Source organism: Cherax quadricarinatus, chromosome 52 (assembly GCF_038502225.1).
Source record: "Cherax quadricarinatus isolate ZL_2023a chromosome 52, ASM3850222v1, whole genome shotgun sequence".
Taxonomy (NCBI): Eukaryota; Metazoa; Arthropoda; class Malacostraca; order Decapoda; family Parastacidae; genus Cherax; species Cherax quadricarinatus.
In genome coordinates, this window is record NC_091343.1 from 12,087,401 (window position 1) to 12,114,812 (window position 27,412).

Here is a 27,412-nt window from a genome sequence, read left to right on the forward strand (position 1 = left end):
GAGGAGGGAGTGGTGATGGGTGCTGAAGGAGTGGTGATGGGTGGGGAAGGAGTGGTGATGGGTGGGAGGGAGTCGTGATGGGTGGGGAGTAGTAATGGGTGAGGAGGGAGTGGTGATGGATGAGGAGTGGTGATGAGTGGGGAAGGAATGGTGATGGGTGGGGAAGGAGTGGTGATGGGTGGGGAAGGAGTGGTGATGGGTGGGGAGGGAGTGATGGGTGGGGAAGCAGTGGTGATGGGTGGGAGGGAGTGGTGATGGATGGGAGGGAGTGGTGATGGGTGGGAAGGAGTGGTGATGGGTGGGGAGTGGTGATGGGTGGGGAGGGAGTGGTGATGGATGGGGAGTGGTGACGGGTGAGGAAGGACTGGTGATGGGTGGTGAAGGAGTGGTGATGGGTGGAGGGAGTGGTGATGGGTGGGGAAGCAGTGGTGATGGATGGGAGGGAGTGGTGATGGATGGGAGGGAGTGGTGATGGGTGGGAAGGAGTGGTGATGGATGGGGAGTGGTGATGGGTGGGAAGGAGTGGTGATGGGTGGGAGGGAGTGGTGATGGGTGGGAGGGAGTGGTGATGGGTGGGGAAGGAGTGGTGATGGGTGGGAGTTAGTGGTGATGGGTGGGAGGGAGTGGTGATGGGTGGGGAGGGAGTGGTGATGGGTGGGGAAGGAGTGGTGATGGGTGGGAAGTGGTGATGGGTGAGTCGGGAGTGATGATGGGAGGGGAGGGAGTGGTGATGGGTGGGGAAGGAGTGGTGATAGGTGAGGAGGGAGTGGTGATGGGTGGGGAGTGAGTGATGGGTGGGGAGAAAGTGGTGATGGGTAGGGAGTGGTGATGGGTGGGGAGTGGTGATAGGTGGGGAAGGAGTGATGATGGGTGGGGAAGAAGTGGTGATGGGTGGGGAAGGAGTGGGGAAGGAGTGGTGATGTGTGGGGAGGGAGTGGTGATGGGTGAGGAGTGGTGATGAGTGGGGAGTGGTGATGGGTGGGGAGTGGTGATGGGTGAGGAGGGAGTGGTGATGGGTGGTGAAGGTGTGGTGATGGGTGGGGAAGGAGGGGTGATGGGTGGGAGGGAGTCGTGATGGGTGGGGAGTAGTAATGGGTGAGGAGGGAGTGGTGATGGATGAGGAGTGGTGATGAGTGGGGAAGGAGTGGTGATGGATGGGGAAGGAGTGGTGATGGGTGGGGAAGGAGTTGTGATGGGTGGGGAGGGAGTGATGGGTGGGGAGGGAGTGGTGATGGGTGGGGAGTGGTGATGGGTGGGGAGTGGTGATAGGTGGGGAAGGAGTGGTGATGGGTGGGGAAGAAGTGGTGATAGGTGGGGAGGGAGTGGTGATGGGTGGGGAGTGGTGATGGGTGAGGAGGGAGTGGTGATGGGTGGGGAGTGGTGATGGGTGGGGAGTGGCGATGGGTGGGGAGTGGTGATAGGTGGGGAAGGAGTGGTTATGGGTGGGGAAGAAGTGGTGATGGGTGGGGAAGGAGTGTTGATGGGTGGGGAGGGAGTTGTGATGTGTGGGGAGGGTGTGGTGATGGGTGAGGAGTGGTGATGAGTGGGGAGTGGTGATGGGTGGGGAGTGGTGATGAGTGAGGAGGGAGTGGTGATGGGTGGTGAAGGAGTGGTGAAGGGTGGGGAAGGAGTGGTGATGGGTGGGAGTCGTGATGGGTGGGGAGTTGTAATGGGTGAGGAGGTAGTGGTGATGGATGAGGAGTGGTGATGAGTGGGGAAGGAGTGGTGATGGGTGGGGAAGGAGTGGTGATGGGTGGGGAAGGAGTGGTGATGGTTGAGTCGGGAGTGATGATATGAGGGGAGGGAGTGGTGATGGGTGAGTCGGGAGTGATGATGGGAGGGGAGGGAGTGGTGATGGGTGGGGAGGGAGTGGTGATGGGTGGGGAAGGAGTGGTGATAGGTGGGGAGGGAGTGGTGATGGGTGGGGAGTGGTGATGGTTGGGGAGGGAGTGGTGATGGGTGGGGAGGGAGTGGTGATGGGTGGGGAGTGGTGTTGGGTGGGGAGTGGTGATAGGTGGGGAAGGAGTGGTGATGGGTGGGGAAGAAGTGGTGATGGGTGGGGAAGGAGTGGTGATGGGTGGGGAGGGAGTTGTGATGTGTGGGGAGGGAGTGGTGATGGGTGAGTGGTGATGAGTGGGGAGTGGTGATGGATGGGGAGTGGTGATGGGTGAGGAGGGAGTGGTGATGGGTGGGGAAGGAGTGGTGATGGATGGGGAGCGGTGATGGGTGGGGAGGGAGTGGTGACGGGTGGGGAGTGGTGATGGGTGGGGAAGGAGTATTGATAGTGGGGAAGGAGTGGTGATGGATGGGAGGGAGTCGTGATGGGTGGGGAGTGGTAATGGGTGAGGAGGGAGTGGTGATGGATGGGGAGTGGTGATGAGTGGGGAAGGAGTGGTGATGGGTGGGGAATGAGTGGTGATGGGTGGGGAAGGAGTGGTGATGGGTGGGAGGGAGTGGTGTTGGGTGGGGAGTGGTGATGGGTGGGGAGGGAGTGGTGATGGATGGGGAGTGGTGATGAGTGGGGAAGGAGTGGTGATGGGTGGTGAAGGAGTGGTGATGGGTGGGAGGGAGTGGTGATGGGTGGGGAAGCAGTGGTGATGGGTGGGAGGGAGTGGTGATGGGTGGGAGGGAGTGGTGATGGGTGGGAGGGAGTGGTGATGGATGGGGAGTGGTGATGGGTGGGGAAGGAGTGGTGATGGGTGGGAGGGAGTGGTGATGGGTGGGAGGGAGTGGTGATGGATGGGGAAGGAGTGGTGATGGGTGGGAGGGAGTGGTGATGGGTGGGAGGGAGTGGTGATGGGAGTGGGTCATTTTTTATTTTCTCTTTCCCATTGTTTCTTTGTATCTCTCCAAGTCTACTGTTGTATCTTTACAGGTCAGCTATTGTATCACTCCAGGTCTACTATTGTATCTATCCAGGTCTACTGTTGTATCTATCCAGGTCTACTGTTGTATCTATCCAGGTCTACTGTTGTATCTCTCAAGGTCTGCTGTTCTATGTCTACAGGTCTGTTGTTGTATCTCTCCAGGTCTGCTGTTGTATCTCTCCAGGTCTGCTGTTGTATCTCTCCAGATCTGCTATTTTATCTCTCCAGGTCTGCTATTGTATCTCTACAGGTCTGCTGTTGTATCTCTCCAGGTCTGTTGTTGTATCTCTCCAGGTCTACTGTTGTATCTCTCTAGGTCTGCTGTTGTATCTCTCCAGGTCTGTTGCTGTATCTCTCCAGGTCTACTGTTGTATCTCTACAGGTCTGCTGTTGTATATATCCAGGTCTGTTGTTGTATCTCTCCAGGTCTGCTGTTCTATGTCTACAGGTCTGCTGTTGTATCTCTCCTGGTCTGTTGTTGTATCTCTCCAGGTCTGTTGTTGTATCTCTCCAGGTCTGCTGTTGTATCTCTCCAGGTCTGTTGTTGTATCTCTCCAGGTCTGTTGTTGTATCTCTCCAGGTCTGCTGTTGTATCTCTCCAGGTCTGTTGTATCTCTCCAGGTCTGTTGTTGTATCTCTCCAGGTCTACTGTTGTATCTCTCCAGGTCTGTTGTATCTCTCCAGGTCTGTTGTTGTATCTCTCCAGGTCTACTGTTGTATCTCTCCAGGTCTGTTGTACCTCTCCAGGTCTACTGTTGTATCTCTCCAGGTCTACTGCTGTATCTCTCCAGGTCTGCTGTTGTATCTCTCCAGGTCTGTTGTTGTATCTCTCCAGGTCTACTGTTGCATCTCTCCAGGTCTACTGTTGTATCTCTCCAGGTCTACTGTTCTATCTCTCCAGGTCTGCTGTTGTATCTCTCCAGGTCTACTGTTGTATCTCTCCAGGTCTACTGTTGTATCTCTCCAGGTCTACTGTTGTATCTCTCCAGGTCTGTTGTTGTATCTCTCCAGGTCTACTGTTGTATCTCTCCAGGTCTGTTGTTGTATCTATCCAGGTCTACTGTTGTATCTCTCCAGGTCTGTTGTTGTATCTCTCCAGGTCTACTGTTGTATCTCTCCAGGTCTGCTGTTGTATCTCTCCAGGTCTGTTGTTGTATCTCTCCAGGTCTACTGTTGTATCTCTCCAGGTCTGTTGTTGTATCTCTCCAGGTCTACTGTTGTATCTCTCCAGGTCTGCTGTTGTATCTCTCCAGGTCTGCTGTTGTATCTCTCCAGGTCTGTTGTTGTATCTCTCCAGGTCCTGTTGTATCTCTCCAGGTCTGTTGTTGTATCTCTCCAGGTCCTGTTGTATCTCTCCAGGTCTACTGTTGTATCTCTCCAGGTCTGTTGTTGTATCTCTCCAGGTCTGTTGTTGTATCTCTCCAGGTTTGCTGCTATATTTCTCCAGGTCTACTGTTCTATTCCTTTGTACAGTATCTGAGGTAAGACTTCCCTTCTCTCTCTCTCTCTCTCTCTCTCTCTCTCTCTCTCTCTCTCTCTCTCTCTCTCTCTCTCTCTCTCTCTCTCTCTCTCTCTCTTTCCTTTTCAATAACCATTGCAGCAGGCGCTAGCAACCTGGATATTGACTACCTGACTTCAACAACACAGTGAGCGAAGTCAATGTATACATCAACCCCTCCTCTCCCTCCTCCTCCTCCTCCTCTTCCTTCTCTTCCTCCTCCTCCTCTTCCTTCTCTACCTCCTCCTCCACCTCTTCTTCCTCCTCCTACTCCTCCTGTCCCTCCTTGTTGCTTCATAAATGCTGACATTTCTCCTGCCTGGTAGGCAACGATCTCGCCGCATACATAGTGTCCGTGGTTCGATCCCCGGCAAGGGTAGAAACATCGTACGTGTTTCCTTACACCTACTGTCCCGCTCACATAGCAAGTAGCCTGGGTGTTAGTCGACTGGTGTGGGTCGCATCCTGGGTGACAAGACTGAGGACCTCATTGGAAATAAGACAGACACTCCCTCGATGACGCACTGACTTTCTTGAGTTAGCCTGGGTGGCTAACCCTTCGGGGTTAAAGACCCGAACAAACTCTTGTATCGAGGCCTGGTCACGGAACGGGCCGCGGGGGCGTTGACCCCAGAAACCCCCTCCAGGTATACCCCAGGTATTCTCCTCCTAATTCCTAATCCTCTTTCACCAGATCATCTTTTTATTAACTTTGATCCTCTTCCTTTGTGATCCTCTTTTTTCAAGTCATTCTCATACTCTTCTCCCTTTTCTACTTGTCCCTCATATTTATCCTATTCTTAATTCTCTAAATACGTATACTTTATTCCTTCCTCTCCTGTTCCTCCTTGTCCTTTTTACTTGTTCTTCATATTTTTCATTCTACCCTGATCCTCCAGCCTCTTGATCTTTCCCTTAATCCCCCTAGTAATCCTAATCTCTTGGTCCTCATTTCGCTGTTCCTTCTGATCAATAATCGCCCAATCCTCCTCCAGAAGATTCACTTCTGCCTGACCCTCCTCCAGAAGCGGCCGATTCTCCTCTTGATCCTTCTCCAGAAGATTCATTTGTGCCTCTGCCTCACCTTTCTCCTCCTGACCCACCTCCAGAAGATTCACCTGACCCTCCTCCTGACCCACCTCCAGAAGATTCACCTGACCCTCCTCCTGACCTACCTCCAGAAGATTCACCTGACCCTCCTCCTGACCCACCTCCAGAAGATTCACCTGACCCTCCTCCTGACCCACCTCCAGAAGATTCACCTGACCCTCCTCCTGACCCACCTCCAGAAGATTCACCTGACCCTCCACCTGACACCCCCCAGAAGATTCACCTGACCCTCCTCTTAACCCACCTCCAGAAGATTCACCTTACCCTTCTCCTGACCCACCTCCAGAAGATTCATTTCTGCCTGACCCTCCTCCAGAAGATTTATTTCTGCCTGACCCTACTCCCGACCCTCCTCCAGATTAATTTCCGATTGATCGTTCTCCTGCTCCACCTCTTCCAGATCTTCCTCCATCAGACCCACCTCTGACTCCTCCTCCTCTTTCAGAACCTACTTGACACCTCCAAGCTCCAAATTATTTTCCAACACAAATTTAGCTCTACGCAGCGAGCTTACTAACTTATCAGCACTTTAATTAAAACGCATACCTGAAGCATGCCATTTTCAGCCGTAATGGCCTCACCTTGCAGCAGAATTGCTAAGTTATTCGGTCATGTAATTGTCTGTTTAATTACTAATTTGTAGTTAGAGAAGCAGAACTATGTTCGTTATGATGTGTCGTCAGTGTTTGTAGTTACAATGAAGTTGTGTTTGTGGTGTTTTGTGTTGTTAGTGTTTGTAGTTACAGCAGAGTTGTGTTTGTGGTATTTTGTGTTGTTAGTGTTTGTAGTTACAGCAGAGTTGTGTTTGTGGTGTTCTGTGTTGTCAGTGTTTGTAGTTACAGCAGAGTTGTGTTTGTGGTGTTCTGTGTTGTCAGTGTTTGTAGTTACAGCAGAGCTGTGTTTGTGGTGTTGTCAGTGTTTGTAGTTACAGCAGAGTTGTGTTTGTGGTGTTGTCAGTGTTTGTAGTTACAGCAGAGTTGTGTTTGTGGTGTTGTCAGTGTTTGTAGTTACAGCAGAGCTGTGTTTGTGGTGTTGTCAGTGTTTGTAGTTACAGCAGAGTTGTGTTTGTGGTGTTTTGTGTTGTCAATGTTTGTAGTTACAGCAGAGTTGTGTTTGTGGTGTTGTCAGTGTTTGTAGTTACAGCAGAGTTGTGTTTGTGGAGTTCTGTGTTGTCAATGTTTGTAGTTACAGCAGAGTTGTGTTTGTGGTGTTTTGTGTTGTTAGTGTTTGTAGTTACAGCAGAGCTGTGTTTGTGGTGTTGTCAGTGTTTGTAGTTACAGCAGAGTTGTGTTTGTGGTGTTTTGTGTTGTCAATGTTTGTAGTTACAGCAGAGTTGTGTTTGTGGTGTTGTCAGTGTTTGTAGTTACAGCAGAGTTGTGTTTGTGGTGTTTTGTGTTGTTAGTGTTTGTAGTTACAGCAGAGCTGTGTTTGTGGTGTTGTCAGTGTTTGTAGTTACAGCACAGTTGTGTTTGTGGTGTTGTCAGTGTTTGTAGTTACAGCACAGTTGTGTTTGTGGTGTTGTCAGTGTTTGTAGTTACAGCACAGTTGTGTTTGTGGTGTTGTCAGTGTTTGTAGTTACAGCACAGTTGTGTTTGTGGTGTTTTGTGTTGTCAGTGTTTGTAGTTACAGCAGAGTTGTGTTTGTGGTGTTGTCAGTGTTTGTAGTTACAGCACAGTTGTGTTTGTGGTGTTGTCAGTGTTTGTAGTTACAGCACAGTTGTGTTTGTGGTGTTGTCAGTGTTTGTAGTTACAGCAGAGTTGTGTTTGTGGTGTTGTCAATGTTTGTAGTTACAGCACAGTTGTGTTTGTGGTGTTGTCAGTGTTTGTAGTTACAGCAGAGTTGTGTTTGTGGTGTTGTCAGTGTTTGTAGTTACAGCACAGTTGTGTTTGTGGTGTTTTGTGTTGTCAGTGTTTGTAGTTACAGCACAGTTGTGTTTGTGGTGTTGTCAATGTTTGTAGTTACAGCAGAGTTGTGTTTGTGGTGCTCTGTGTTGTCAATGTTTGTAGTTACAGCAGAGTTGTGTTTGTGGTGTTGTCAGTGTTTGTAGTTACAGCAGAGTTGTGTTTGTGGTGTTGTCAGTGTTTGTAGTTACAGCAGAGTTGTGTTTGTGGTGTTGTCAGTGTTTGTAGTTACAGCAGAGTTGTGTTTGTGGTGTTGTCAGTGTTTGTAGTTACAGCAGAGTTGTGTTTGTGGTGTTGTCAGTGTTTGTAGTTACAGCAGAGTTGTGTTTGTGGTGTTGTCAGTGTTTGTAGTTACAGCAGAGTTGTGTTTGTGGTGCTCTGTGTTGTCAATGTTTGTAGTTACAGCAGAGTTGTGTTTGTGGTGTTGTCAGTGTTTGTAGTTACAGCAGAGTTGTGTTTGTGGTGTTGTCAGTGTTTGTAGTTACAGCAGAGTTGTGTTTGTGGTGTTGTCAATGTTTGTAGTTACAGCAGAGTTGTGTTTGTGGTGTTGTCAGTGTTTGTAGTTACAGCAGAGTTGTGTTTGTGGTGTTGTCAGTGTTTGTAGTTACAGCACAGTTGTGTTTGTGGTGTTGTCAGTGTTTGTAGTTACAGCAGAGTTGTGTTTGTGGTGTTGTCAGTGTTTGTAGTTACAGCAGAGTTGTGTTTGTGGTGTTGTCAGTGTTTGTAGTTACAGCAGAGTTGTGTTTGTGGTGTTGTCAGTGTTTGTAGTTACAGCAGAGTTGTGTTTGTGGTGCTCTGTGTTGTCAATGTTTGTAGTTACAGCACAGTTGTGTTTGTGGTGTTGTCAGTGTTTGTAGTTACAGCAGAGTTGTGTTTGTGGTGCTCTGTGTTGTCAATGTTTGTAGTTACAGCAGAGTTGTGTTTGTGGTGTTGTCAATGTTTGTAGTTACAGCAGAGTTGTGTTTGTGGTGTTGTCAGTGTTTGTAGTTGCAGCAGAGTTGTGTTTGTGGTGTTGTCAGTGTTTGTAGTTACAGCAGATTTGTGTTTGTGGTGTTGTCAGTGTTTGTAGTTACAGCAGAGTTGTGTTTGTGGTGTTGTCAATGTTTGTAGTTACAGCAGAGTTGTGTTTGTGGTGTTGTCAGTGTTTGTAGTTACAGCAGAGTTGTGTTTGTGGTGTTGTCAGTGTTTGTAGTTACAGCAGAGTTGTGTTTGTGGTGCTCTGTGTTGTCAATGTTTGTAGTTACAGCAGAGTTGTGTTTGTGGTGTTGTCAGTGTTTGTAGTTACAGCAGAGTTGTGTTTGTGGTGTTGTCAGTGTTTGTAGTTACAGCAGAGTTGTGTTTGTGGTGTTGTCAATGTTTGTAGTTACAGCAGAGTTGTGTTTGTGGTGTTGTCAGTGTTTGTAGTTGCAGCAGAGTTGTGTTTGTGGTGTTGTCAGTGTTTGTAGTTACAGCAGATTTGTGTTTGTGGTGTTGTCAGTGTTTGTAGTTACAGCAGAGTTGTGTTTGTGGTGTTGTCAATGTTTGTAGTTACAGCAGAGTTGTGTTTGTGGTGTTGTCAGTGTTTGTAGTTACAGCAGAGTTGTGTTTGTGGTGTTGTCAGTGTTTGTAGTTACAGCAGAGTTGTGTTTGTGGTGCTCTGTGTTGTCAATGTTTGTAGTTACAGCAGAGTTGTGTTTGTGGTGTTGTCAGTGTTTGTAGTTACAGCAGAGTTGTGTTTGTGGTGTTGTCAGTGTTTGTAGTTACAGCACAGTTGTGTTTGTGGTGTTGTCAATGTTTGTAGTTACAGCAGAGTTGTGTTTGTGGTGTTGTCAGTGTTTGTAGTTACAGCAGAGTTGTGTTTGTGGTGTTGTCAGTGTTTGTAGTTACAGCAGAGTTGTGTTTGTGGTGTTGTCAGTGTTTGTAGTTACAGCAGAGTTGTGTTTGTGGTGTTGTCAGTGTTTGTAGTTACAGCAGAGTTGTGTTTGTGGTGTTGTCAGTGTTTGTAGTTACAGCAGAGTTGTGTTTGTGGTGCTCTGTGTTGTCAATGTTTGTAGTTACAGCAGAGTTGTGTTTGTGGTGTTGTCAGTGTTTGTAGTTACAGCAGAGTTGTGTTTGTGGTGTTGTCAGTGTTTGTAGTTACAGCAGAGTTGTGTTTGTGGTGTTGTCAATGTTTGTAGTTACAGCAGAGTTGTGTTTGTGGTGTTGTCAGTGTTTGTAGTTACAGCAGAGTTGTGTTTGTGGTGTTGTCAGTGTTTGTAGTTACAGCAGAGTTGTGTTTGTGGTGTTGTCAGTGTTTGTAGTTACAGCAGAGTTGTGTTTTTGTGTTGTCAGTGTTTGTAGTTACAGCAGAGTTGTGTTTGTGGTGTTGTCAGTGTTTGTAGTTACAGCAGAGTTGTGTTTGTGGTGTTGTCAGTGTTTGTAGTTACAGCAGAGTTGTGTTTGTGGTGCTCTGTGTTGTCAATGTTTGTAGTTACAGCACAGTTGTGTTTGTGGTGTTGTCAGTGTTTGTAGTTACAGCAGAGTTGTGTTTGTGGTGCTCTGTGTTGTCAATGTTTGTAGTTACAGCAGAGTTGTGTTTGTGGTGTTGTCAATGTTTGTAGTTACAGCAGAGTTGTGTTTGTGGTGTTGTCAGTGTTTGTAGTTGCAGCAGAGTTGTGTTTGTGGTGTTTTGTGTTGTCAATGTTTGTAGTTACAGCAGAGTTGTGTTTGTGGTGTTGTCAGTGTTTGTAGTTACAGCAGAGTTGTGTTTGTGGTGTTGTCAGTGTTTGTAGTTACAGCAGAGTTGTGTTTGTGGTGTTGTCAATGTTTGTAGTTACAGCAGAGTTGTGTTTGTGGTGTTGTCAGTGTTTGTAGTTACAGCAGAGTTGTGTTTGTGGTGTTGTCAGTGTTTGTAGTTACAGCAGAGTTGTGTTTGTGGTGTTCTGTGTTGTCAGTGTTTGTAGTTACAGCAGAGTTGTGTTTGTGGTGTTGTCAGTGTTTGTAGTTACAGCAGAGTTGTGTTTGTGGTGTTGTCAGTGTTTGTAGTTACAGCAGAGTTGTGTTTGTGGTGTTGTCAATGTTTGTAGTTACAGCAGAGTGGTGTTTTGTGTTGTCAATGTTTGTAGTTACAGCAGAGTTGTGTTTGTCGTGTTGTCAATGTTTGTAGTTACAGCAGAGTTGTGTTTGTGGTGTTGTCAATGTTTGTAGTTACAGCAGAGTTGTGTTTGTGGTGTTGTCAGTGTTTGTAGTTACAGCAGAGTTGTGTTTGTGGTGTTGTCAATGTTTGTAGTTACAGCAGAGTTGTGTTTGTGGTGTTGTCAGTGTTTGTAGTTACAGCAGAGTTGTGTTTGTGGTGTTGTCAGTGTTTGTAGTTACAGCAGAGTTGTGTTTGTGGTGTTGTCTACAGCAGAGTTGTGTTTGTGTGTTGTCAATGTTTGTAGTTACAGCAGAGTTGTGTTTGTGGTGTTGTCAGTGTTTGTAGTTACAGCAGAGTTGTGTTTGTGGTGTTGTCAGTGTTTGTAGTTACAGCAGAGTTGTGTTTGTGGTGTTGTCAATGTTTGTAGTTACAGCAGAGTTGTGTTTGTGGTGTTGTCAGTGTTTGTAGTTACAGCAGAGTTGTGTTTGTGGTGTTGTCAGTGTTTGTAGTTACAGCAGAGTTGTGTTTGTGGTGTTGTTGTTTGTAGTTACAGCAGAGTTGTGTTTGTGGTGTTGTCAGTGTTTGTAGTTACAGCAGAGTTGTGTTTGTGGTGTTGTCAGTGTTTGTAGTTACAGCAGAGTTGTGTTTGTGGTGTTGTCAGTGTTTGTAGTTACAGCAGAGTTGTGTTTGTGGTGTTGTCAGTGTTTGTAGTTACAGCAGAGTTGTGTTTGTGGTGTTGTCAGTGTTTGTAGTTACAGCAGAGTTGTGTTTGTGGTGTTGTCATGTTTGTAGTTACAGCAGAGTTGTGTTTGTGGTGTTGTCAGTGTTTGTAGTTACAGCAGAGTTGTGTTTGTGGTGTTGTCAGTGTTTGTAGTTACAGCAGAGTTGTGTTTGTGGTGTTGTCAGTGTTTGTAGTTACAGCAGAGTTGTGTTTGTGGTGTTGTCAGTGTTTGTAGTTACAGCAGAGTTGTGTTTGTGGTGTTGTCAGTGTTTGTAGTTACAGCAGAGTTGTGTTTGTGGTGTTGTCAGTGTTTGTAGTTACAGCAGAGTTGTGTTTGTGGTGTTGTCAGTGTTTGTAGTTACAGCAGAGTTGTGTTTGTGGTGTTGTCAGTGTTTGTAGTTACAGCAGAGTTGTGTTTGTGGTGTTCTGTGTTGTCAGTGTTTGTAGTTACAGCAGAGTAGTGATTGTGGTGTTGTGTGTTGTCAGTGTTTGTAGTTACAGCAGAGTTGTGTTTGTGGTGTTCTGTGTTGTCAGTGTTTGTAGTTACAGCAGAGTTGTGTTTGTGGTGTTCTGTGTTGTCAGTGTTTGTAGTTACAGCAGAGTTGTGTTTGTGGTGTTCTGTGTTGTCAGTGTTTGTAGTTACAGCAGAGTTGTGTTTGTGATGTTTTGTGTTGTCAGTGTTGGTAGTTACAGCAGAGTTGTGTTTGTGGTGTTCTGTGTTGTCAGTGTTTGTAGTTACAGCAGAGTTGTGTTTATGGTGTTGTCAGTGTTTGTAGTTACAGCAGAGTTGTGTTTGTGGTGTTGTCAGTGTTTGTAGTTACAGCAGAGTTGTGTTTGTGGTGTTGTCAGTGTTTGTAGTTACAGCAGAGTTGTGTTTGTGGTGTTGTCAGTGTTTGTAGTTACAGCAGAGTTGTGTTTGTGGTGTTGTCAGTGTTTGTAGTTACAGCAGAGTTGTGTTTGTGGTGTTGTCAGTGTTTGTAGTTAAAGTTTTCCTGAGTATAAATAAGTTAAAAATCTTCTGATCTATCTCTTGAACATTTTCAGTATCATGGGAGCTTAAAATAAATCTGACATATAAGAATTTACTAATCGAAGTCAGCACAATGAGAATGAGAAAAAATATATTGCTAGGGGAATGGATATTGAAATTTTGTATAATTTGTATACATGCGGTAGAGATTTTTTTTCTTTTTCGAAACAGGTTTCACATACAAGTTTAGTTTTTACTCTAAGTTTAAATCTCTGTTCCGTCATGAAAATTGGAGACGGGAACTTGTGACTTCAGCAGGAATGTTGGCAAGGGTAAATGTTTTATTATTACTGCTATTATTATTATTAGTGTTATTATTATTTTATCATCATCATCATTTTATCATCATCATCATCGTATTATTATTATTATTATTATTTTATCCCAAATAATGTTGCAACATATGTAAGGTTGGTCATATTAATTAATATAATAAAATATCTTCCCTCTTCTAATTATGTCATCCTTCTCAATCTTTCGTATTATCCTCTCTTTTGTCTTATTATCCAATGCTTCCTCCTTTATTAGTCTCTCCTCCCTCTACCGTTTATGCCCTGGTGTCACTACTGTCATGCTGTTTCTCCCTTTGCTATTATTACCCGTTCCTCTCACCTGTCACCGAAGAGGACACAGTCTCCGGAGTGAACGTCGTAGTGTAGAAGTCTTCCTGCAGCCTCGTCAGTGAAGTAACTGCCAGGTACAGGCACCGCCCACGCCGCCGCTGCCGCCCACACCACCACGCCCAACCACCGCATCTGTGTGGGACAGAGCCAGGCTAGTAAAGGGGGGCTCAACACGGCGTCAGCTGTCAATGACCCTACGAACTTAAGAACTTAGTGGAGGAAGGATTCGATACGGTGTTAGCTGTTAGTGACCCTATGAACTCCAACGAGAAATCATCGGAAGAGCCAGCAGGACGGTCAACCGTATATACACACACAACTTACCACACAGGAATCACTGAGGGTAGTGCCAGTCTCTAGCCTGGAGATATAATTAAATAATAATAAGACAAGAGGAAATATTTCACTCCTGTCATACCTTTTGGTTCTATTTTTTTAATGGTAAATGAGGTAGAGATCCTGATTCCGATACATTAGTGGATACTACCAGTATATAACACCGGTAAGCAACGGGTTGCTTAATCACTGATACCCACCACTGGTAAGCCAGTAGTTGCTCATAATCGCTGATACCCAACACTGATGAATCTCTTCACTGAGGTGTAGGGTCATCATTTTTTTTTCTTTTTACACAGGGTTTTACAAGGTTAGGTTAAGGTTCCTAATCTACAAGCTAAGAGCTGGTACCTACATTAGCTCATTTGAAAGCCTTTCAATAGTTATGAGACATATAAATAGGGAACAAGATGAACTTAGAGCCATCTGTGAGCCAACGATTTCATTTGGTTAACTGACTTTTATTTCGCTGATGTCGTTATGCCGTACGAAGATGTTACAGACACGAGCCATCCTAGGAATAAATGATCATCTAAAGTAGATCAGCCTCAGTAATCACCTTCCTGTTTCCTAATGAACCACCACCATCACTATCTGCTCTCCTCTGTTATACTACTCCCTGTCATACTACATTATATTTCTTCTTTATCTCGGTTGATACTTGAACCTGGAACTACGAACACGTACCTCACGAACCAAATCTGTGATTACGAGCATGTAGATAACGAATCGATCATGGGATCGCAAACCCATAGATTACGACGCAATTCCAGTATTACGAACTGCATCTTACGAATCTTACGAGGCCTTATATTACGAGTTGAATCTGTGATAATGAACCCTTCAATTAAAAATAGAATCTGGGATAATGAAACCGTAAATTACAATCCAAGTACCAACTGCTCCGCAACAAATGATGCATTAAAAGCATTTTAGGTTCTCTCGATCGTTGTTGTTCTCATCATCCAGACACGTACCAGAGCGCAGGCTACTTCCTCGAGGCCGTGAAGCCTTGAAACTCTTAACTAACAACATTTTCATACCCAGAGTGTTATAAACATTTAGTCAGTGTGAGCTAAACCCACATGAAGACACAAATGACACAACAGAATATAAGGGTTGTATATTTCGTCCTAAAGCTGAGCCCTCACTGCTGAAGAGGGATTCAGAGGACGAAATGGAGATCTTTCATTGTGTTTCATTTATGTTTCCTTGTGTCTACCTGGAGTGTTCTGAAGGTCAACGCTCCCGTGGCCCGGTCCATGACCAGACTTCCCGATAGATCAAGGCCTAATCAACCAGGCTGTTAATGCTGGTCGGACGCAGACCAACACACGAAACACAGCCCAGCTAGTCAGGAACTGACTTCAGGAACCTATCCAATTCCCTCTTGAAGACAGCTAGGGGAAGTCTATTGGTAATCCCCCTTTGTGTATGCCAGGAGGCTGTTGAATAGTCTTGGGTCCTTTACATTTACCGTGTTGGATCATACAAGAATGTTACACCGTAACGTTTTTGAATTAACAGCGAACTGTTACCTTCATAACTTCGTATACTGAATGAACTCTTGCAAGAAATAAAATTACCTGAGCAGGAATTCTGTTTGTTGAGAAAGAGAGAGAGAGAGAGAGAGAGAGAGAGAGAGAGAGAGAGAGAGAGAGAGAGAGAGAGAGAGAGAGAGAGAGAGAGAGGGAGAGAGAGAGAGAGAGAGAGAGAGAGAGAGAGAGAGAGAGAGAGAGAGAGAGAGAGAGAGAGAGAGAGAGAGAGAGAGAGAGAGAGAGAGAGAGAGAGAGAGAGAGAGAGAGAGAGAGAGAGAGAGAGAGAGAGAGAGAGAGAGAGAATAAAAATCAATGAGCCCAATAAACACCAACAAAGGACATTAGAAACTTTTGCATTTTTATGAACAGCGACGCCAACACATCATTCACTGGAGAGGACTGACTGGCTGACTGACTGACTGACTGACTGACTGACTGGCTGACTGACTGACTGGCTGACTGACTGACTGGCTGACTAGCTGGTTGACTGACTGACTGACTAGCTAACTGACTGACTGGCTGACTGGTTGAGTGACTGGTTGGTTGACTGACTGGCTGACTGGTTGAGTGACTGGCTGGTTGACTGACTGGCTGACTGGCTTGTGACACATCCTCATCCATCTTTCACATATCCACACTACCCACTTTACATCCATTCCATCAAACATCCACAACATCAATTAGTCTCCATCACGTTGTTATGATGTCAGTAATTACACGCCTTCTGGTAAGACGGGAACTGAATGAATGACGGTGAAAGTGTTTCTTCTTTCTCGAGAGATTGCCGGTGTATTTAAATACATGTAAACAAGGGTGGGTGAATAAACAGCATCTTCTGTCAGCGCTGTGAGTAAATTGCTGCTAGAAATCTGCATAACTATGGGCTGTCTGCAAAGACAAAAGGTCACCCATTTCTGTACATTGTATGATGCTGAAATAAAAGTATTAGTATTATTATTACTTTTGTTGTTGTTATTGCTAATAATAATAATAATAATAATAATAATAATAATAATATTATTATTATTATTATTATTATTATTATTATTATTATTATTATTATTATTATTATTATTATAGTAAGCCTTGCTAGGTCAGTAGACTTCGGCCAGAAGCATTACCCCACAATGTAACTATCATATATAATAGTGTAACAACACTGCTGGTGTTCCCACAATGTAACTATCATACAGGATAGTGTAACAACACTGCTGGTGTTCCCACAATGTAACTATCATATATAATAGTGTAACAACACTGCTGGTGTTCCCACAATGTAACTATCATACAGAATAGTGTAACAACACTGCTGGTGTTCCCACAATGTAACTATCATACAGAATAGTGTAACAACACTGCTGGTGTTCCCACAATGTAACTATCATACAGAATAGTGTAACAACACTGCTGGTGTTCCCACAATGTAACTATCATACAGAATAGTGTAACAACACTGCTGGTGTTCCCACAATGTAACTATCATACAGAATAGTGTAACAACACTGCTGGTGTTCCCACAATGTAACTATCATACAGAATAGTGTAACAACACTGCTGGTGTTCCCACAATGTAACTATCATACAGAATAGTGTAACAACACTGCTGGTGTTCCCACAATGTAACTGTCATATAGAACAGAACACTGCTGGAGTTCCCATAATGTAATTCTCATATAGAATAGTGTAGCAACACTGCTGGTGTTCCCACAATGTAACTATCATATAGAATAGTATAGCAACACTGCTGGTGTTCCTACAATGTAACTATCATATAGAATAGTATAGCAACACTGCTGGTGTTCCCACAATGTAACTATCATATAGAATAGTATAGCAACACTGCTGGTGTTCCCACACTGTAACTATCATATAGAATAGTATAGCAACACTGCTGGTGTTCCCACAATGTAACTATCATATAGAATAGTATAGCAACACTGCTGGTGTTCCCACAATGTATCATACAGAAAAGTGTATCAGAATTCTTCTCTATGAGGATAGACTGAGGGCCCTGAATCTGCACTCTCTAGAAAGGCGTAGAATTTGGGGGGATATGATTGAGGTGTATAAATGGAAGACAGGAATAAATAAAAGGGAAGTAAAAATATCTAGCCTCGACAGGACTCGCAGCAATGGCTTTAAGTTGGAAAAATTCAGATTCAGGAAGGATATAGGAAAGCACTGGTTTGGTAATAGAGTTGTGGATGAGTGGAACAAACTCCCGAGTACAGTTATAGAGGCTAAAACGTTGTGTAGCTTTAAAGATAGGTTAGATAAATACATGAGTGGGAGCGGGTGGGTATGAGTTGGACCTGACTAGTTTGTGCTACTAGGTCAGATGCCGTGCTCCCTTCCTTAAGTGAATGTGACCTGACCTGACTAGGTTGGGGCATTGGCTTAAGCCGGTAGGAGACTTGGACTGCCTTGCATGGGCCAGTAGGCCTGCTGCAGTGTTCCTTCTTTCTTTTGTTCTCATTAAAACCAGGAGAAAATGTACGTTGCTGCTCATACCAGAGATAAGTGAAGGTAATATAGCTGCATCAGTGCCGTATGCATCAAGATCACATTAATATACAGTTAGGGGAAGCTCTAAGCGCACAGTAACTGGGTGATACACACTTTCCGGTGCATATTCTGATAAATGCACAGTAGTATTGTGTTCACACACTTGGTCATGAACCGGGCTGCGGGACTGTTCACCCTCTTAACACCCTTCAGGTATACTCCAGGCATACATTGATATGTTTCACTGTGTACCTATACAACACATTCTGTATTTTGTACTGGAGATGAAAGAGGATAGACCCTGTAATCCTCAGCCTTCCTCCAGACCTACCACCATTAAGACTGACCCAGGAGGCGAACCAATCCAGTGATGTCAGCGGGTGGTGAGGGAGTCCAAGTTACGATCGTGTATTCGAATACATTCACCTGTCGATACTGGCAGTTATAGTATGTTTGGACCACACGACACTCCTGGAGTACTGTGTACTTCTGGACCACACGACACTCCTGGAGTACTGTGTACTTCTGGACCACACGACACTCCTGGAGTACTGTGTACTTCTGGACCACACGACACTCCTGAAGTACTGTGTACTTCTGGACCACACGACACTCCTGGAGTACTGTGTACTTCTGGACCACACGACACTCCTGGAGTACTGTGTACTTCTGGACCACACGACACTCCTGGAGTACTGTGTACTTCTGGACCACACGACACTCCTGGAGTACTGTGTACTTCTGGACCACACGACACTCCTGGAGTACTGTGTACTTCTGGACCACACGACACTCCTGGAGTACTGTGTACTTCTGGATCACACGACACTCCTGGAGTACTGTGTACTTCTGGACCACACGACACTCCTGGAGTACTGTGTACTTCTGGACCACACGACACTGCTGGAGTAGTGTACTGCTGGACCACACGACACTCCTGGAGTAGTGTACTGCTGGACCACACGACACTCCTGGAGTACTGTGTACTTCTGGACCACACGACACTGCTGGAGTACTGTGTACTTCTGGACCACACGACACTGCTGGAGTAGTGTACTGCTGGACCACACGACACTCCTGGAGTAGTGTACTGCTGGACCACACGACACTCCTGGAGTACTGTGTACTTCTGGACCACACGACACTCCTGGAGTACTGTGTACTTCTGGACCACACGACACTCCTGGAGTAGTGTACTGCTGGACCACACGACACTCCTGGAGTACTGTGTACTTCTGGACCACACGACACTGCTGGAGTACTGTGTACTTCTGGACCACACGACACTGCTGGAGTAGTGTACTGCTGGACCACACGACACTCCTGGAGTAGTGTACTGCTGGACCACACGACACTCCTGGAGTAGTGTACTGCTGGACCACACGACACTCCTGGAGTAGTGTACTGCTGGACCACACGACACTCCTGGAGTAGTGTACTTCTGGACCACACGACACTGCTGGAGTAGTGTACTGCTGGACCACACGACACTCCTGGAGTAGTGTACTGCTGGACCACACGACACTCCTGGAGTAGTGTACTGCTGGACCACACGACACTCCTGGAGTAGTGTACTGCTGGACCACACGACACTCCTGGAGTAGTGTACTGCTGAACCACACGACACTCCTGGAGTAGTGTACTGCTGCACCACACGACACTCTAGAGTGTCGTGTGGTGCAGTGTACATTTACACTCATACTTCAGCATGCGAGCACTGTATTACATAGTTCCAGCACACAATTTCAGTATGTTACTGCCTTAAATTTCTTCATAAATATTACTCTACTTAATACTTAGGCAACCGTCAAATTCAAAAAGCATTTGTCTACACTCCGGTCTATAAAGCTCCTACAATAATTTTATTTCTACCAGTACATGTACAAGGTATACAGACCATAGCTGACATCAGTGACATACTACTATATAGAAAGCCGCTTGTTATGCAGAGAATTTCTGGCAAATTAGGTCAGTTTTGTCCCAGGATGCGACCCACACCAGTCGGCTAACACCCAGGTACCCATTTAACTTATGGGTGAACATGGACAGCAGGTGTTTTAATTAAGGAAACACGTCCTAATGCTGTCCAGCCGTGCCGGGGATCGACCCCCCGGACCTCAGTGTGTGAGCTGAGCGCGCTAGCACTCGACGTGGACGTTCTCCACCATTCCTTCCGTCTCATTTCTTTTTAAATGACTAAACCATCTCAGTGATTTCTCCTACCCTTTCTCTAATTTATTCCTTTCATAATACCATACCATGGTTTGACTTCTACTACCATACCATGGTTTGACTTCTACTACCATACCATGGTTTGACTTCTACTACCATACCATGGTTTGTCCTCTCTTACCATACCATGGTTTACTTCTACTACCATACCATGGTTTGACTTCTACTACCATACCATGGTTTGACTTCTACTACCATACCATGGTTTGACTTCTACTACCATTCCATGGTTTGACTTCTACTACCATACCATGGTTTGACTTCTACTACCATACCATGGTTTGACTTTTACTACCATACCAAGGTTTGACTTCTACTACCATACCATGGTTTGACTTCTACTACCATACCATGGTTTGACTTCTACTACCATACCATGGTTTGACTTCTACTACCATACCATGGTTTGACTTCTACTACCATACCATGGTTTGACTTCTACTACCATACCATGGTTTGACTTCTACTACCATACCATGGTTTGACTTCTACTACCATACCATGGTTTGACTTCTACTACCATACCATGGTTTGTCCTCTCTTACCATACCATGGTTTACTTCTACTACCATACCATGGTTTGACTTCTACTACCATACCATGGTTTGACTTCTACTACCATACCATGGTTTGACTTCTACTACCATACCATGGTTTGACTTCTACTACCATACCATGGTTTGACTTTTACTACCATACCATGGTTTGACTTCTACTACCATACCATGGTTTGACTTCTACTACCATACCATGGTTTGATCTCTACTACCTTACCATGGTGTGATGTAGTCCAGCTGGGCTTGTGAGGTCTCTGGGGAGACCTAATTTAACCAATTATATGGTCACACCTTGCCTTGGCAAACGTCTGTAGCCACGCCCACGTCTGAGGTCTTTTGTTCTTGACGCCTCAGACCTAGGCGTCAGGTCGTACACGTGGTTGTGGAGGGTGCTTGGACCACCATAAAAGCCCAAGGAAGAGCATGATCATGAGATTGGAGCGGAGCTGCTGCTGGGGCGCAGAGCTCCTGAGCAGAAGATTCGGGCAGAGCTCTGGCCTGGGTGCAGAGCTCTGAGCAGAGACATTTCGAGAGGAGCTGCTGCTGGGGTGCAGGGCTCGGGAGAAGGCTGCTGAAGTCTCTGGAGGAGACTGTTGGAGGCATTGGGCAGAGTACTGGCTTGGCGCAGTACTCGTGCTGTGTAGGTCTTGGGACCTGTGGCTTAGTTCCTGTAGTGAACTGTCCTCTGTGCTATATTGTAAGTTACATTCATTTTGGTCAAGTTGATTGTGTTCCCTGTCTCACTGCTTATGTGTATCACCCCATTTATCTAAACCACAATAATGTTCTGTTCCCAAATATATTATGGTACAAAGACGTAATAATAAACTGTGTTTGAGTAGAATAGTAATATTCACTGTCCCTGTCTTTTTTTCTTATATTTTATTATGTTTATATATGAGTGAAGAATGGACGAGGCATATGTTAGTGAGTAGTGTAGAGTTAATGAGAGTGTCGTGGTGGTCACCACTGACCTGTCATTACCTACCTACCTCCGCTAGTCATCTCACTCCTACCACCTCGCCTGCCTCTCCCCTCCCTACATAATCCCTTACTCCCATATTCCCCACTTATATCCGATTCTTTCATTCCCCCCTACATGACAATGGTTTACTTCTACTACCATACCATGGTTTGACTTCTACTACCATACCATGGTTTGATCTCTACTACCATACCATGGTTTACTTCTACTACCATACCATGGTTTGACTTCTACTACCATACCACGGTTTACTTCTACTACCATACCATGGTTTGACTTCTACTACCATTCCATGGTTTGACTTCTACTACCATACCATGGTTTGACTTCTACTACCATTCCATGGTTTGACTTCTACTATCATACCATGGTTTGACCTCTACTACCATACCATGGTTTGACCTCTACTACCATACCATGGTTTGACTTCTACTACCATATGGTTTAACTTCTACTACCATTACATGGTTTGCCTTCTACCATTCCATGGTTTGCCTTCTACCATTCCATGGTTTGACGTCTACTACCATACCATGGTTTGACTTCTATCATACCATAGTTTGACTTCTACTACCATACTATGGTTTGACTTCTACTACCATACCATAGTTTGACTTCTACTACCACTCCATGGTTTGACTTCTACTACCATTCCATGGTTTGACTTCTACCATACCATGATTTGACGTCTACTACCATACCATGATTTGACTTCTACTACCATACCATGATTTGACTTCTACTACCATACCATGATTTGACTTCTACTACCATACCATGATTTGACTTCTACTACCATACAATGATTTGACTTCTACTGCCATACCATGATTTGACTTTACTACCATTTCATGGTTTGACTTCTACCATTCCATGGTTTGACTTTACTACCATACCATGATTTGACTTCTACTACTATATCATGATTTGACTTCTACTACCGTACCATGGTTTAACTTCTACCATTCCATGGTTTGACTTCTACTACCATTAATCTCTGCTTAATATTTATGCCACACTGAGCTCCACCATCACGGCTCAAGTATTTCCAACTTCCTCCTCGTTGCATCGTTCACACACTGCACCTCACATACCGCACCTCACATACCGCTCCTCACATACTGCTCCTCACACACCACGCCTCACACACCACGCCTCACACACCACGCCTTACACACCGCGCCTCACACACACAGAAAAGTGTTGGCGCCACTATACTCTGGTACATTTATCATTCTGTCTTTATGGATACACTCCTTTCTTACCAAAGACACCTCAACATTCCACCCACTTCTTCGTCTTCTGCATAAGTCACGTCCGTCTCCTCACACATCCATCCCAACTATTTAAATACATTCACTTCCTATATACTCCCCACAGTCTTATGCTCAATCGTTCTCTTATTGTCTTGTTCTTTTCTACGTTCACTTCCACTTTACTTCTTTAATACAACTCTTTAACTTCCTCCATCAACTTTTGCAACTTCTCTTCACAATCTTACAAAAATATTGTGCTATCAGCAAAGAGCAGCTGTGACAACTCCCACTTCATGTCAGAGTCATCATCTTTTAAGCCCACACTTCTTACCAATACTAGTATCCACTTCTTTTACAACACTTTCTGTAAACATGTTAAACAACTAGGTTGACCTCCCATATTCCATCACTTCAACTGGAAAATAATCTCCGTTTCTCCTGCATACCTAATCTTAAGAGTTTTTAATAACGTACTAGTTATTCCCTGTGTTTGCAACATCTGTCATGGTGCTCCCTTATCCACCCTTTTATCTGTTTTTTTTCTGAATGCAACAAAAGCTTCCTTACGCTAATCTAATTATTGCTCACTTATAAATTTGAATGTAAACACATGGTTCACGCAGACTCTACACATCCTAAATTCTCTTTGCTCCTCTGTAATCCCATTTGCTGTCTTATTCCTCTTTCGATAATTCTATCATACATTTTTCCCAGTATTCGCGACAGATTTTGTTTTCTCTATTATTACATTAAAAATAAGAGTTAATCCTTGTATGAAGCATACAACCTTATTCCCCTATAATTATTAAACATTCTCTGTCTCTTTTCTCTCCGTTTCTTTTATTCATAGGCATTAAGCTTCCCTTCTTCCTTGCATATAGGAAACATACAATAACCACTCCAAAACTATATCCCCATCTTCTTGAAACACATCTGCCCCTCTGCCCCGGTTACTTTGCCTCCTTTCCTTCTATTCTCTGCCTAACACGCGTCCTCTACACTTCCCTCTGGTTCTTACATTCTCCTAGTGCATCTTATTCCTCTCTCTGCTATGCATGAATTCACCTCTTCATTATCAATATTTAATAACTCTTCAAAATACTCGTTCCATCCCTCTAACGCCTCCACTTCCCATCTAACATCTCACCACTTCACTGCAAAGACGTATTTTAATATTTGGAGAGACGACAGTGGCACTATCAGTAAATGCCATTTCTCAGAGTAGTGTGTATGGCAAGGGTGTCAAATATGTTCTGCAGGGAAATGAAAATACGGATGATAAATGCCTTGGGAGGAAAAAAAGTTCCAGTATCTTGGTTGGACCAAACAACTAACTCACTAGTTGGGAATAAAAACAGCCCCGTGATGTTTCGAGATATTCTGGGTCATTTTCACTCACGACTTGTTAATGGTACAGGAATGGCTGAAACGTCGCCTGGTTTCCATTTCTAATTTATGGTTAGTGTTAAAAGGCCTTAAGAAAATCTGCAGAGTTTAGTGTGTGTTTAGCAGCCTGGGACCTGAGTGGGTGCCCAGGTGATGCAACCTGTCCCCTTCTGCAACCTACACCTTTCTTATCACCTACGCCTTCTATTTCATCATCTCACATCATCACCTTCCATTTCCTGTTCTCCCATCTTCACCTATTTCCTACACTTTTTTCCCCTCTTCATCTGCTCTCTCATTAGGACTTCTCCTCTCTGCATCTTGCATCCCAACTAAATCTCTCCCACATACATTTCTCCTCCTCTCCTCCCACCTACACTTCTCCTCCCACCTACACCTCTCCTTCCACCTACACCTCTCCTTCCACCTACACCCCTCCTCCCACCTACACCTCTCCTTCCACCTATACCTCTCCTTCCACCTACACCTCTCCTCCCACCTACACTTCTCCTCCCACCTACACCTCTCCTCCCACCTACACCTTTCCTCCCACCTACACCTCTCCTTCCACCTACACCTCTCCACCCACCTACACCTCTCCTACCAACTACACCTCTCCTCCCACCTACACCTCTCCTCCCACCTACACCTCTCCTCCCACCTACACCTCTCCTCCCACCTACACCTCTCCTCCCACCTACACCTCTCCACCCACCTACACCTCTCCTTCCACCTACACCTCTCTTCCCACCTACATCTCTCCTCCCACCTACACCTCTCCTACCAACTACACCTCTCCTCCCACCTACACCTCTCCTCCCACCTACACCTCTCCTCCCACCTACACCTCTCCTTCCACCTACACTTCTCCTCCCACCTACACCTCTCCTCCCACCTACACCTCTCCTCCCACCTACACCTCTTCTCCCACCTACACCTCTCCCCCCACCTACACCTCTCCTGCCACCAACACCTCTTCGCCCAACTACACTTCTCTTCCCACCTACACCTCTCCTCCCACCTACACCTCTCCTCCCACCCACACCTCTCCTCCCACTCACACCTCTCCTCCCACCTACACTTCTCCTCCCACCTACACTTCTCCTCCCACCTACACTTCTCCTCCCACATACACCTCTCCTCCCACCTACACCTCTCATCCCACCTACACCTCTCCTCCCACCTACACCTCTCCTCCCACCTACACCTCTCCTCCCAACTACACTTCTCCTCCCACCTACACTTCTCCTCCCACCTACACCTCTCCTCCCACCTACACCTCTCCTCCCATCTACACCTCTCCTCCCAACTACACTTCTCCTCCCACCTACACTTCTCCTCCCACCTACACCTCTCCTCCCAACTACACTTCTTCCAACTACACTTCTCCTCCCACCTACAATTCTCCTCCCACCTACACCTCTCCTCCCACCTACACCTCTCCTCCCAACTACACTTCTCCTCCCACCTACACTTCTCCTCCCACTTACACCTCTCCTCCCACCTACACTTCTCCCACCTACACTTCTCCTCCCACCTACACTTCTCCTCCCACCTACACCTCTCTCACCTACACCTCTCCTTCCGCCTACAATTCTCCTTCCACCAACATCTCTCCTCCCACCTACACCTCTCCTTCCACCTACACCTCTCCTCCCGCCTACACCTCTCCCACCTACACCTCTCCTTCCGCCTACAATTCTCCTTCCACCAACATCTCTCCTCCCACCTACACCTCTCCTTCCACCTACACCTCTCCTCCCGCCTACACCTCTCCCACCTACACCTCTCCTACCACCTACACCTCTCCTCCCGCCTACACCTCTCTCACCTACACCTCTCCTTCCACCAACACCTCTCCTCCCACCTACACTTCTCCCACCTACACCTCTCCTCCCACCTACACCTCTCCTTCCACCAACATCTCTCCTCCCACCTACACCTGTCCTTCCACCTACACCTCTCCTTTCATCTACACCTCTCCTCCCACCTACACCTCTCCTTCCACCAACACCTCTCCTTCCGCCTACAAATCTCCTCCCACCTACACCTCTCCTTCCACCTACACCTCTCCCACCTACACTTCTCCTCCCACCTACACCTCTCCTCCCACCTACACCTCTCCTCCCACCTACACCTCTCCCACCTACACATCTCCTCCCACATACAACTCTCCTCCCACCTACACCTCTCCTCCCACTTACATCTCTCCTCCCACCACCACCTCTCCCACCTACACCTCTCCTCCCACTTACATCTCTCCTCCCACCTACACCTCTCCTCCCACTTACATCTCTCCTCCCACCTACACCTCTCCCACCTACACTTCTCCTCCCACCTACACCTCTCCTCCCACTTACATCTCTCCTCCCACCTACACCTCTCCTCCCACTTACATCTCTCCTCCCACCTACACCTCTCTCACCTACACCTCTCCTCCCGCCTACACCTCTCTCACCTACACCTCTCCTACCACCTACACCTCTCCTTCCGCCTACAATTCTCCTCCCACCTACACCTCTCCTTCCACCTACACCTCTCCCACCTACACTTCTCCTCCCACCTACACCTCTCCTCCCACTTACATCTCTCCTCCCACCTACACCTCTCCTCCCACTTACATCTCTCCTCCCACCTACACCTCTCCTCCCACCTACACCTCTCCTCCCACCTACACCTCTCCTTCCACCAACATCTCTCCTCCCACCTACACCTGTCCTTCCACCTACACCTCTCCTTTCACCTACACCTCTCCTTTCACCTACACCTCTCCTCCCACCTACACCTCTCCTTCCACCAACATCTCTCCTCCCACCTACACCTGTCCTTCCACCTACACCTCTCCTTCCACCTACACCTGTCCTTCCACCTACACCTCTCCTCCCACCTACACCTGTCCTTCCACCAACATCTCTCCTCCCACCTACACCTCTCCTTTCACCTACACCTCTCCTTCCACCTACACCTCTCCTCCCACCTACACCTCTCCTCCCACCTACACCTCTCCTCCCACCTACACCTCTCCACCCACCTACACCTGTCCTTCCACCTACACCTCTCCTCCCACCTACACCTCTCCTCCCACCTACACCTGTCCTTCCACCTACACCTCTCCTCCCACCTACACCTCTCCTCCCACCTACACCTGTCCTTCCACCTACACCTCTCCTCCCACCTACACCTGTCCTTCCACCTACACCTCTCCTCCCACCTACACCTGTCCTTCCACCTACACCTCTCCACCCACCTACACCTGTCCTTCCACCTACACCTCTCCTCCCACCTACACCTCTCCTTCCACCTACACCTCTCCTTCCACCTACACCTCTCCTCCCACCTACACCTCTCCTCCCACCTACACCTGTCCTTCCACCTACACCTCTCCTTTCACCTACACCTCTCCTTCCACCTACACCTCTCCTCCCACCTACACCTCTCCTCCCACCTACACCTGTCCTTCCACCTACACCTCTCCTCCCACCTACACCTCTCCTCCCACCTACACCTCTCCTCCCACCTACACCTGTCCTTCCACCTACACCTCTCCTTTCACCTACACCTCTCCTCCCACCTACACCTCTCCTCCCACCTACACCTCTCCTCCCACCTACACCTCTCCTTCCACCTACACCTCTCCTCCCACCTACACCTCTCCTTCCACCAACATCTCTCCTCCCACCTACACCTGTCCTTCCACCTACACCTCTCCTCCCACCTACACCTGTCCTTCCACCTACACCTCTCCACCCACCTACACCTGTCCTTCCACCTAC

At 46.4% G+C, this 27,412-nt stretch overlaps 1 protein-coding gene across 2 annotated transcripts in view; it reads right to left on the reverse strand.

The window, feature by feature from the left end:
* Positions 1–27,412, reverse strand: part of LOC128696812 (phospholipase A2) — a 93,702-nt gene that overhangs the window by 41,159 nt on the left and 25,131 nt on the right. For both annotated transcript variants that reach the window (XM_053788189.2, XM_070096053.1), the window contains exon 2: positions 12,834–12,976. In XM_053788189.2, the coding sequence (XP_053644164.1) occupies positions 12,834–12,976 (143 nt within the window). The remainder of the gene's footprint in view (positions 1–12,833; positions 12,977–27,412) is intronic.